Consider the following 14531-nt stretch of genomic DNA (forward strand, 5'->3'; position numbering starts at 1 on the left):
GAGCAGAACATCATCATCACACACACACACACACACACACACACACACACACACACACAGAGCAGAACATCATCACACACACACACACACATGAGAACAACATCATAACACACACACACACACACTGAGAACATCATAACACACACACACACACACACACACACACACACAGAGCAGAACATCATCATCACACACACACACACACACTCTGAGAACAACATCATAACACACACACACACACTCTGAGAACAACATCATAACACACACACACACACACACACACACACACACACACACACACACACTCTGAGAAACATCATAACACACACACACACACACACACTGAGAACAACATCATAACACACACACACACACACACACACACACACACACACTGTGAGAACAACATCATGACACACACACACACACACACACACACAGAACAACATCATCATAACACACACACACACACACACTGAGAACAACATCATAACACACACACACACACTCTGAGAACAACATCATAACACACACACACACACACACACACACTGAGAACAACATCATAACACACACACACACACACACACACACACACACTCACTCTCTGAGAACAACATCATAACACACACACACACACACACACACACACACACACACACACACACACACACACACACACACACACTCTCTGAGAACAACATCATAACACACACATACACACACACACACACTCTGAGAACAACATCATAACACACACACACACACACACACACACACACACACTCTGAGAACAACATCATAGAACAACATCATAACACACACACACACACACACACAACAAACATCATCATAACACACACACACACACACACACACACACTGAGAACAACATCATAACACACACACACACTCTGAGAACATCATCATAACACACACACACACTCTGAGAACAACATCATAACACACACACACACACACACACACACACACAGCATCATCACACACACACACTCTGAGAACAACATCATAACACACACACACACACACACATCATGAGAACATCATAACACACACACACACACACACAGAGCAGAACATCATCATCACACACACACACACTCTGAGAACAACATCATAACACACACACACACTCTGAGAACATCATAACACACACACACACACTCTGAGAACATCATAACACACACACACACACACACACACACTCACTCTGAGCAGAACATCTCACGCACACACACACACACACACACACACACACACACACACACACACACACACACAGAGCACATCATCATCACACACACACACACACACACACACACACACACACACACACACACACACACACACACACAGCAGAACATCATCACACACACACACACACTCTGAGAACAACATCATCACACACACACACACACTCTGAGAACAACATCATAACACACACACACACACACTGAGAACATCATAACATACACACACACACACACACACACACACAGAGAGCAGAACATCATCATCACACACACACACACACACACACACTGAGAACATCATAACACACACACACACACACACACACTCTGAGAACAACATCATAACACACACACACACACACTCTGAGAACAACATCATCACACACACACACACACACACACACACACACACACACACACACACACACTGAGAACATCATAACACACACACACACACTCACTCACTCTGAGCAGAACATCATCATCACACACACACACACACACACACACACAGAGAACAGAACATCATCACACACACACACACACACACACACACACAGATCATCATCACACACACACACACACACACACACACACAGAGCAGAACATCATCATCACACACACACACACACACACACACACACACACACACACACACACACACACACACACACACACACACACTGAGCAGAACATCATTGTCACACACAGAGCAGATCATCATCACACACACACACACACACACACACACACACACACACACACACACCACCCCAACACACACACACACACACACACACACACACACACAACATATTTAGGGTTTAATAACTAATTTTTAAATGTAGTACAGAGTCAGTTGTCGATCGCACAAAAGAGAATATATGGAGGACAAATAAAGTAGGGAAATAAAAGGTGAGAGGTGTGAGTGGTGGAAGAGAAGAACATGAATGAATAAAGTAGAGTTAGGCGAGATATGAACTATCGTTAGAGACCAGAGACATCAACATCAACATCAACCGACATCAACATCAACATCAACCGACATCAACATCAACATCAACCGACATCAACATCAACATCAACATCAACCGACTCCAACTGGTCCAGAACTCAGCCGCCTGACTCATCACCCGCTCCAGATCCTGGCACCACATCACTCCAGTCCTAAAACAACTCCACTGGCTTCCTATCTCCCACCGGATCACCGACAAAATCCTGGTCCTCACCTACAAAGCCCTCCACCATCTGGCCCCCTCATACCTTACCTCTCCCCCTACCAACCCCCTCCAACCCCTCAGATCCACCTCAGCTGGTCTCCTCTCCCCCACCAACCCCTCAAGGTCCCTCAGATCCACCTCAGCTGGTCTCCTCTCCCCCCACAAACCCTCACCAACCCCTCAAGGTCCCTCAGATCCACCTCAGCTGGTCTCCTCTCCTCCCCCCCCACACACACACACACACACTACCAACCCTCAAGGTCCCTCAGATCCACCTCAGCTGGTCTCCTCTCCCCTACCAACCCCTCAAGGTCCCTCAGATCCACCTCAGCTGGTCTCCTCTCCCCTACCAACCCTCACGGTCCCTCAGATCCACCTCAGCTGGTCTCCTCTCCCCCCTACCAACCCTCAAGGTCCCTCAGATCCACCTCAGCTGGTCTCCTCTCCCCCCCTACCAACCCTCAAGGTCCCTCAGATCCACCTCAGCTGGTCTCCTCTCCCCCCACCAACCCTCAAGGTCCCTCAGATCCACCTCAGCTGGTCTCCTCTCCCCTACCAACCCTCAAGGTCCCTCAGATCCACCTCAGCTGGTCTCCTCTCCCCCTACCAACCCTCAAGGTCCCTCAGATCCACCTCAGCTGGTCTCCTCTCCCCCCTACCAACCCTCAAGGTCCCTCAGATCCACCTCAGCTGGTCTCCTCTCCCCCCAACCCCTCAAGGTCCCTCAGATCCACCTCAGCCTCCTCTCCCCCTACCAACCCTCAAGGTCCCTCAGATCCACCTCAGCTGGTCTCCTCTCCCCTACCAACCCTCAAGGTCCCTCAGATCCACCTCAGCTGGTCTCCTCTCCCCCTACCAACCCTCACCCTCAGACCCCTCAAGGTCCCTCAGATCCACCCTCAGCTGGTCCCTCTCCCCCTCCAACCCCCTCAAGGTCCCTCAGATCCACCTCAGCTGGTCTCCTCTCCCCCTACCAACCCTCAAGGTCCCTCAGATCCACCTCAGCTGGTCTCCTCTCCCCCTACCAACCCTCAAGGTCCCTCAGATCCACCTCAGCTGGTCTCCTCTCCCCCTACCAACCCTCAAGGTCCCTCAGATCCACCTCAGCTGGTCTCCTCTCCCCTACCAACCCTCAAGGTCCCTCAGATCCACCTCAGCTGGTCTCCTCTCCCCCTACCAACCCTCAAGGTCCCTCAGATCCACCTCAGCTGGTCTCCTCTCCCCCCTACCAACCCTCAAGGTCCCTCAGATCCACCTCAGCTGGTCTCCCCTCCCCCTCCAACCCTCAAGGGTCCCTCAGACCAACCCTCAAGGTCCCTCAGATCCACCTCAGCTGGTCTCCTCTCCCCCCTACCAACCCTCAAGGTCCCTCAGATCCACCTCAGCTGGTCTCCTCTCCCCCCTACCAACCCTCAAGGTCCCTCAGATCCACCTCAGCTGGTCTCCTCTCCCCCCTACCAACCCTCAAGGTCCCTCAGATCCACCTCAGCTGGTCTCCTCTCCCCCCTACCAACCCTCAAGGTCCCTCAGATCCACCTCAGCTGGTCTCCTCTCCCCCTACCAACCCTCAAGGTCCCTCAGATCCACCTCAGCTGGTCTCCTCTCCCCCCCAACCCTCAAGGTCCCTCAGATCCCCTCAGCTGGTCTCCTCTCCCCACCAACCCCCTCAAGGTCCCTCAGATCCCCTACCCCTCAGCTGGTCTCCTCTCCCCCTACCAACCCTCAAGGTCCCTCAGATCCACCTCAGCTGGTCTCCTCTCCCCCCTACCAACCCTCAAGGTCCCTCAGATCCACCTCAGCTGGTCTCCTCTCCCCCTACCAACCCTCAAGGTCCCTCAGATCCACCTCAGCTGGTCTCCTCTCCCCCCCTACCAACCCTCAAGGTCCCTCAGATCCACCTCAGCTGGTCTCCTCTCCCCCCCCACCCCCTCACCAGATCCCCTCAGCTGGTCCCTCTCCCCCCCTACCATCCCCTCAGATCCACCTCAGCTGGTCTCCTCTCCCCCCCAACCCTCAAGGTCCCTCAGATCCACCTCAGCTGGTCTCCTCTCCCCCCCTACCAACCCTCAAGGTCCCTCAGATCCACCTCAGCTGGTCTCCTCTCCCCCCTACCAACCCTCAAGGTCCCTCAGATCCACCTCAGCTGGTCTCCTCTCCCCCCTACCAACCCTCAAGGTCCCTCAGATCCACCTCAGCTGGTCTCCTCTCCCCCTACCAACCCTCAAGGTCCCTCAGATCCACCTCAGCTGGTCTCCTCCCCCCCTACCAACCCTCAAGGTCCCTCAGATCCACCTCAGCTGGTCTCCTCTCCCCCCCTACCAACCCTCAAGGTCCCTCAGATCCACCTCAGCTGGTCTCCTCTCCCCTACCAACCCTCAAGGTCCCTCAGATCCACCTCAGCTGGTCTCCTCTCCCCTACCAACCCTCAAGGTCCCTCAGATCCACCTCAGCTGGTCTCCTCTCCCCCCTACCAACCCTCAAGGTCCCTCAGATCCACCTCAGCTGGTCTCCTCTCCCCCCCCAACCCTCAAGGTCCCTCAGATCCCCTCAGCTGGTCTCCTCTCCCCCTACCAACCCTCATCCCTCAGATCCACCTCAGCTGGTCTCCTCTCCCCCCACCAACCCTCAAGGTCCCTCAGATCCACCTCAGCTGGTCTCCTCTCCCCCCCTACCAACCCTCAAGGTCCCTCAGATCCACCTCAGCTGGTCTCCTCTCCCCCCCTACCAACCCTCAAGGTCCCTCAGATCCACCTCAGCTGGTCTCCTCTCCCCCTACCAACCCTCAAGGTCCCTCAGATCCACCTCAGCTGGTCTCCTCTCCCCCCACACCAACCCTCAAGGTCCCTCAGATCCACCTCAGCTGGTCTCCTCTCCCCCCCACCAACCCTCAAGGTCCCTCAGATCCACCTCAGCTGGTCTCCTCTCCCCCCCCAACCCCCTCAAGGTCCCTCAGATCCACCTCAGCTGGTCTCCTCTCCCCCCTACCAACCCTCAAGGTCCCTCAGATCCACCTCAGCTGGTCTCCTCTCCCCCCCCTACCAACCCTCAAGGTCCCTCAGATCCACCTCAGCTGGTCTCCTCTCCCCCCCCAACCCTCAAGGTCCCTCAGATCCACCTCAGCTGGTCTCCTCTCCCCTACCAACCCTCAAGGTCCCTCAGATCCACCTCAGCTGGTCTCCTCTCCCCCCTACCAACCCTCAAGGTCCCTCAGATCCACCTCAGCTGGTCTCCTCTCCCCCCTACCAACCCTCAAGGTCCCTCAGATCCACCTCAGCTGGTCTCCTCTCCCCCTACCAACCCTCAAGGTCCCTCAGATCCACCTCAGCTGGTCTCCTCTCCCCCCCCAACCCTCAAGGTCCCTCAGATCCACCTCAGCTGGTCCCTCCTCAGCTGGTCCCTCTCCCCCTACCAACCCTCAAGGTCCCTCAGATCCACCTCAGCTGGTCTCCTCTCCCCCCTACCAACCCTCAAGGTCCCTCAGATCCACCTCAGCTGGTCTCCATACAGAGATAGTAGCATACAGCTGTTAATACATAATAAAATATATGACACACTGCTATCGGATCGGTACTCGGTATCGGCCGATACGCAAGTTGAGGTATCGGAATCGGTATCGGGAAGCAATACAAAAAAGCAGTGTTAGGCGTGGCCTGTGGCGGGCGGGGCGGATGGAATAAAACTTTATTGACACACGGACCTTGTAGCAGCCGGAGCCCCAGTCGGGGTAGGTCATCTTCCTGGTGCACTGCTCCATGACGAAGGCCGACTTCTGGTGCAGACACACAGAGTCTGGTCCATACTGCTCCGCTCCGTAGTTCCTCCACCAGTCTGGAACATCAACACAAACAGAGTAAGAGACAGAGACACACACACACACACACACACACACACACACACACAGTCTGGTCCATACTGCTCCGCTCCGTAGTTCCTCCACCAGTCTGGAACATCAACACACACAGAGTCAGAGACACACACACACACACACACACACACACACACACACACACACACACACACACACACACACACACACACACACACACACAGAGTCAGAGACACACACACACACACACACACACACACACACACACACACAGACACAGAGACACACACACCTGGCTGGTTGTGGGCCTCGCGGCAGTACGAGTTCCTCTGGTATTCTCCACTCAGGTGCCAGCTGAACTCCTGACTGAACGGACAGAAGTCGGCGATCTCCACGGCGCCGCCGAACATCGCCAGCTGATCGGAGGAGACGCCAGGGACACTGTCAAAGTACTGAGACACACACACACACACACACACACACACACAGTCACAGAGACACACACACACACACATACAGAGACACACACACACACACACACACACACACACAGAGACACACACACACACAGATACACACACACAGTCACAGAGACACACACACACACACACACACATACAGACACACACACACACACACACACACAGAGACACAGACACACACAGTCACAAACACACACCGAGACACACACACACACACACACACACACACACAGTGTCACAGAGACACACACACACACACACACACACACACAGTCACAGAGACACACACACACAGACACACACACACACACAGTCACAAACACACACACAGTCACAGACACAGAGACACACACACACAGTCACAGACACACACACACACACACACACACAGTCACAGACACACAGTCACACACACACACACACACACACACACAGTCACACAGAGACACACACACACACACACACAGTCACAGACACACAGACAGAGAAAGACACACAGAGTCAGACACACACACACACACACACACATACACACAGTCACAGACACACAAACACACACACAGAGAAAGACACACACACATACACACAGTCACATACACACAGAGACACACACACACACACACAGTCACAGACACACAGAGACACACACACACACACACACACACACAGTCACAGACACACAGAGACACACCCACACACACACACACAGTCACAGACACAGAGACACACACACGCACAGAGTCAGACACACACACACACACACACACACACACACACACACACACAGTCACAGACACACAGAGAGAAAGACACACAGAGTCAGACACACCCACATACACAGAGACACACACACAGAGAAAGACACACAGAGTCAGACACACCCACATACACAGAGACACACACACAGAGAAAGACACACAGAGTCAGACACACCCACATACACAGAGACACACACACAGAGAAAGACACACAGAGTCAGACACACCCACATACACACAGACACACACACAGAGAAAGACACACAGAGTCAGACACACACACATACACACAGACACACACACACAGTCACAGTCACAGACACACACACACAGTGTCACACACACACAGAGAGAAAGACACACGCAGAGTCAGACACACACACACACACACACACACACACACACACAGACACACACATATATAATGTTGTTAGGTTGTGTACCTAAATTATAAAACAAATGTGTGTGTGTGTGTGTGTGTGTGTGTGTAAGTTTATCGGATTAGAACAATGCCCATTAACCAACATCTCTGTAAACGCGCCAGTAGCTAAGTTTCCATACACGTGTCAATCAAATTATCTGAAGTTCGGTAAAATAACTCCTGTGAATAAAGCCGAGTGTGAAAGTGTGTTTCCATCCGACGGCTTTAAAGCGAATAAAAACCTGTTGCGTGATGACGTCACACATCGCTGTTTTGCGATTAAATTGGTATATCAAAATTGATTTGAGACATTTTAAAAGGTGTTTCCGTTCATTTGTTGCACTGAATCGCACAAGATTCAAGCGAACTTTTGCGAACAAAGTTTTGCGAGACAGAAGTAGTAGCCTAGTTGTTGTTAATATTAGAAGCCGAGCTATAAGCCGCGATGGGCCTTTGGCCGAGGATCTGATCCAGCTCGTGAAAAAGGAGGAACTCTCCTTTTATTTTCCCTCCGGCACCGCTGAGAGACAACTCTCTTTCTTTGAGACGTGTATCGCTGTTAGAGCTCCTTCCATTGACTCCGCGGGACGTCCCACGGCTCTTATATTCTGCTCATTTTCAGGGCTCATAACTGTATTTTAAGGTTGTACCAGAATAGGTTTACATGGTTTAATTATCAAAAAAACACCATATTTTTGTTGTACTGCACAGCTCTCTCCCACTGCTGCAGATCCTCTTTTCACCTGGTCTCTGTTTTAGCTACAGAGTGAGACCTCTTTTCTTCTTGTGTACTATCTTTGATTGAACTCGCACATGCTCAGTAGCTCAGATCGTAGCTCATGTCAGCTGTTTCCATAGACAGTAAAAGAAAGTCTGTTTCTCCAACTTCAGTCAGTTCCAAGGCAGGATCAGCTGGGAGACTTCTTCTAAACCAGGGAGCACATGGAAGTAGTTCTTTTGGAGATTATGGTGAACTAGTGTGTGAGAACGACGTAGTATGCTAGCGTCTAGCATGCTAACGCTAGCGTTAGCATGCTAACGCTAACGCTACGAGCTAACTGTTGTGGTTAGCCAGCTCAGACGAATTTGAACAGCTCACTGGGAGACTGAAGGCAGGACACATTCAGAAACCGTATCTCACTCAAAACACCATGGATGGATTTATTTAAAAAGTTTGTATGTGTGTGGAAGCACCAGAGACACAAAAGAACACCCCAAATCACCAGAAAAAAGGGATTTTTTTCATAATATGGGCACTTTAACGTGAAAAAGCTCAACGTGGTTTAATGTATCTAAACAACGATCAATCATCACCAGATGTATCATGGTCATATCTTGTCATGAACACTTAAGCCTGTCAAAAAAACTAAATCGAAATCCAACGATTATAGAAGTTATCTCACGTTAATGTGTCAGATAAGGTCCATAATAATTGGACTTTGGGTTGGATTATTTGACAGTTTTCCGTGGTTATGATGGGTAATATGAGAGAGAAATTTGGTAATCATTGATCATTGTTTAGGTACATTAAACCACGTTAAGCTTTTTCACGTTAAGCGTTTTAGAATGTCCCCGTCGTAACCTTTGTTGGTCATTTCCTTCGCGAGCTCCTGATAAATGATGGCGTTTCTTAGATTTTTGCTATTTAAAATAGCAGTTATATTTTTCTGGTAAATTAAATTAAAAAAGTATCTTGTCTCCTCGTTGGTCCACTTTTGTTGACACCTGTCATGTGTGCAAACAGAGCGGAAATACTGGGCGGAAATGAACTGAAACTTCTTCTTCTTCGTTTTATTGCGGGTTGCAACCATAAAATTACTTAATTCGGATAAAAACGGGTCGATGGAAACATAGCTAGTGTTAGCCAGTCGGCTAATTTCTAACTGTAGTCCTAGTTGCATGCATGTCTTTATGGTGGGAAGAAACCGGAGCACCCGGAGGAAAGCCACGCAAACACGGGGAGAACATGCAAACTCCACACAGAAAGGCCCGGAACGACCGGGACTCGAACCCAGAACCTTCTTGCTGTGAGGCAGAAGTCCTAACCACTGAGCCACCATGCTGCCTTATGTGTGTGTGTGTGTGTGTGTGTGTGTGTGTGTGTGTGTGTGTGTGTGTGTGTGTGTGTGTACCTGTTTTACTATATTCGTGGGGTCCAAAAACCAAGGACTACAGTATACTTGTGGGGTCTGCACAGCCTCGTGGGGACCAAAATGCTGGACCCCACGAGTTTAAAGGGCTGTTTGAGGGTTAAGACTTGGTTTTAGGATTAGGGTTAGAATTAGGTTATGGTTAGGGTGAGGGTAAGGGTTAAGGTTAGGCATTTAGTTGTGATGGTTAAGGTTAGGGTAAGGGTTAAGGTTAGGCATTTAGTTGTGATGGTTAAGGTTAGGGTAAGGGTTAAGATTAGGTATTTAGTTGTGATGGTTAAGGTTAAGGGTTAGGGTATTTAGGGATGGTTAAGATTAGGGTATTTTTAGTTGTGATGGTTAAGGTTAGGGTAAGGGTTAAGGTTAGGCATTTAGTTGTGATGGTTAAGGTTAGGGTAAGGGTTAAGATTAGGTATTTAGGTGTGATGGTTAAGGTTAGGGATGGTTAAGGTTAGGCATTTAGTTGTGGGTTAAGGTTAGGGTATTTAGGTTAGTGATGGTTATGGTTAAGGGGGTAAGGGTTAAGGTTAGGCATTTAGTTGTGATGGTTAAGGTTAGGGTAAGGGGTTAAGCATTTAGTTGTGATGGTTAAGGTTATTTAGGGTTAAGGTTAGGCATGGTTAAGGTTAAGGTTAGGGTAAGGGTTAAGGTTAGGCATTTAGTTGTGATGGTTAAGGTTAGGGTAAGGGTTAAGGTTAGGCATTTAGTTGTGATGGTTAAGGTTAGGGTAAGGGTTAAGGTTAGGCATTTAGTTGTGATGGTTAAGGTTAGGGTAAGGGTTAAGGTTAGGCATTTATTTGTGATGGTTAAGGTTAGGGTAAAGGGTTAGGTTAGGCATTTAGTGGTGATGGTTAAGGTTAAGGGTTAAGGTTAGGCATTTAGTTGTGATGGTTAAGGTTAGGGTAAGGGTTAAGGTTAGGCATTTAGTTGTGATGGTTAAGGTTAGGGTAAGGGTTAAGGTTAGGCATTTAGTGGTGATGGTTAAGGTTAAGGGGTTAGGTTAGGCATTTAGTTGTGATGGTTAAGGTTAGGGTAAGGGTTAAGGTTAGGCATTTAGTGGTGATGGTTAAGGTGAGGGTAAGGGTTAAGGTTAGGCATTTAGTTGTGATGGTTAAGGTTAGGGTAAGGGTTAAGGTTAGGCATTTATTTGTGATGGTTAAGGTTAGGGTAAGGGTTAAGGTTAGGCATTTAGTGGTGATGGTTAAGGTTAGGGTAAGGGTTAAGGTTAGGCATTTAGTTGTGATGGTTAAGGTTAGGGTAAGGGTTAAGGTTAGGCATTTAGTGGTGATGGTTAAGGTTAGGGTAAGGGTTAAGGTTAGGCATTTAGTTGTGATGGTTAGGGTTAGGGTAAGGGGCTAGGGAATGCATTATGTCAATGACTGGTCTCCACAAAGATAGTAAAACAATCATTTATGTGTGTGTGTACCTGGTACTGGAGTGGCAGCTCCTGTGGGTATTTCTGCAGGTTGCAGACGGCCACAGCCAGCTGGTCCTGTCTGCAGGTCAGCTGCAGCGGAGACGCTCGCACTGTGTCGCAGTACGGAGTCACGGAGTGGCGCCTACACACACACACACACACACACACACACACACACACACACACACACACACACGAAACAACGACAGCTACGGTGAGTTGCTCAAAACCTTTTTTAGTAAACTCTGGGTACACACACAATGTTGTCAATGCTTTGGTTAAGGTGTAGAGCCCCTGGTGATACTTGGAGCATAGTTTCATGTTTTGTCGAGCCTTCTTAGTGTTTTAAAAATAGCTATTTTGAGGCTAGCATAAAAGTGCCCCTATCACTCCCATTCAAAAGGACATTTGACCAAAAAACGAGAATACGGTAAATCTTAAAAGTGGCGCTTCGGTCCTAAATATGCTTTTAAACTAAAGTTTGAGTCACGTACATTCACAAAAATACCCTAGGATGCATTTTGGCGAGAGTTACGCTTTAATGAAAGTAATCAAAGTAGGTTTCACGGCGATATCTGTTAGGTAAAATGTCAACCCTTAATTCTGGTGTTTACCAGAGATGTGCTCGTACGTTTCTTGGAAATAAGTCATTCAGCATGAAAACAGCATCAGACATGACTAATGGAGTAAAGAGATCTAAGTTGACTAAGACCAAAATGGTCCATTTAACGCTTGTCAGTTCAATTTTCTAAGAAAAATGGGTCAAAATATCAAATTTTTTAATTTCTTTCCACCTTGACAAATTAAAAACTTTGATCTTTAAACTGTTTTTCCAATTTCCTGTTTTTTATTCAGTGTTTCAGAAATTTTAGAAAATTACAAAATTGCGTCTGAGCTCCAATTATTCAATACTGTAATGGTATTCTCTTCCTCTAACTTCTAAGGTCATTAACTGCATATGGACCAAAAAACACCAAACACTGATAGACTTTGGGGTCAGAGGTGCAACTGATGGTTTCAAATGGCAGTATTGTGAATAATTGGAGCCCAGACTATTTTATTTAAATAGGGACAGATACAATAAACATAATTACATAAATAACTGTATGCTAGGAGGGCTTTTAACAGTTCAAATAATAGAAGGAGTCAAATATTTACAGTTAATACAATAAAATGTCCAAAAAAAACAGTTAAGAGCAATAAAAATAAGTATAGTAAATAAACACATTAACTCGGACTCACACAGCTATACATTTCATATGGCATGATCACACTGCTGCTGCTGTATTAACCATGCTTTTGCTATTTTTTTTATTTATTTATTTTTTTAAAAGGTGGACAATTTAGTTAGAGTCTTTATATTTGTAGGAAGCCAGTTCCACAGTTTGGATCCTTTCACAGAAAAAAACCTTTTGGGCCAAAGAGGTTTTACAAAATATGTAGCAATTGTAAGTCGCTTTGGATAAAAGCGTCTAAAGCTAAATGACATGTCATGTAATGTAATGTAAAAATAAGGGCTGTCCTCGACTAAAGAAGTTGTTAGTCGACTAACACTTATAGGATTTTGTCGACTGATCGATTAGTTGATTTAATTGACAGAGCTGTGCTCTTTGAGAGGTGGTTAAGACTAGAAAAGCACAATATAAATGTAGTTAATTAACCATCTGTAAAACTGAGTTTCTCCACAATTAATCCTGCAAAAGCACCACTTTAAATCTTGTGTTCACCATAAATGTGCTCAGAAGTTTCTTGGAAATGAGTAATTAAGCATGAATAAGCATAAAAAAATGACTAATGGACTAAAGAAATCTTAGTCGACTAAGACCAAAACGACAGATTAGTCGACTAATCGACTAAGAGGTGGCAGCCCTAGTAAAAAGATCCAATTATTTTATTTATCAAGGCGGAAAAAAATAAAAGAAATGGATATTTGAACCCATTTTTCTGTTTTTCCAAATGTCCGTTTGTGCTTAGAAAATTGAACTGATGAGCGTTACAGTAACCCTAAAACGGCCGATCAGTCGACTAATCGACTAAGAGGGAGCAGCCCTACTGAAGTGACTATTCTCTGAGGTGATGGGAGTTATCGTGAGTGTTTAGGGGTTAACGTCAGCGGACCTCTGCCTCTGCCGGTCCATCCAGAACTTGCAGCTCTTCATGACGAAGTCGCAGCCGAGGCCGCGGCCCCAGTCCAGCCGCTGAGCCAGGCTGTAGTTGGCCCGGTACCAGCCGCTGTCCTCCATGATGGCCAGCGTCAGCCGCGAGAACACCCGGTTCTGGGTGTGGGAGCCCGTCATCGCCTCGTTCTGAGAGAGACACGTGGAGAAAAAGGAGAAGAAAAAGAAAGACGAATGAATGAATGAATGGTTTATTTCCATGTCTGGCTGCTTACACTGGCCCATCCATTACAGCAGGGGGGGTCAAACTCAATATCGCTAGGGGCCACACTGGAAAAACAGAATCACACCAAGGGCCGGACATGTAGCCTAGAAATCTAGTCGCCCCCTGGTGGCAGCAAATGTAATTTGCAGCCAGGGTCAGTCTAGCAACTCTCCGTTGGCTTTGCGAGCTGGAAAAACCAAACTCTAGTCAGGCCAATCACATCGTGTATAGAGTGGGTGGGCCAGCTGGTGAACAGAGTCTCTGGAAGACTCAGAGTTCAGCTTTTCTTTGAGAAAAGAACAAAGAACGGCACCAAAGTCGTTCTTAAAAAAGGGAAGAGTTTAACCTATCAACTAGCTTTGCTTCCTTCTTCGTTGCTCTGATTGGTTGTAGCGCTATCCTATTACATGCAGAGGGAATTTGAAAGACAATCGTTCATCCCGCCCCTCGGATTGAGCCCAGCCAACGGGGAGTTCCCAGACCCAACATCTGGATGTGGCTCTGGCTTGTCAGGTTACCAGACATGTGGAGTTTATTGCTTTAATTTCATCGAAAAAGTCCAATATCTTTGACTCAATTATTGCGTGTCTCATATAGTCTT

At 48.0% G+C, this 14531-nt stretch overlaps 1 protein-coding gene across 1 annotated transcript in view; it reads right to left on the bottom strand.

Moving 5' to 3' along the window:
* Positions 1-14531, bottom strand: part of lmln (leishmanolysin-like (metallopeptidase M8 family)) — a 36131-nt gene that overhangs the window by 3051 nt on the left and 18549 nt on the right. The window contains exons 11-14 of the mRNA XM_028590307.1: positions 13667-13854; positions 11558-11690; positions 6613-6772; positions 6192-6322 (exon numbers count right to left, since the gene is read on the bottom strand). Coding sequence (XP_028446108.1) covers positions 6192-6322; positions 6613-6772; positions 11558-11690; positions 13667-13854 — 612 coding nt within the window. The remainder of the gene's footprint in view (positions 1-6191; positions 6323-6612; positions 6773-11557; positions 11691-13666; positions 13855-14531) is intronic.

This window comes from Perca flavescens, chromosome 11 (genome assembly GCF_004354835.1).
Source record: "Perca flavescens isolate YP-PL-M2 chromosome 11, PFLA_1.0, whole genome shotgun sequence".
NCBI classification, from domain to species: domain Eukaryota; kingdom Metazoa; phylum Chordata; class Actinopteri; order Perciformes; family Percidae; genus Perca; species Perca flavescens.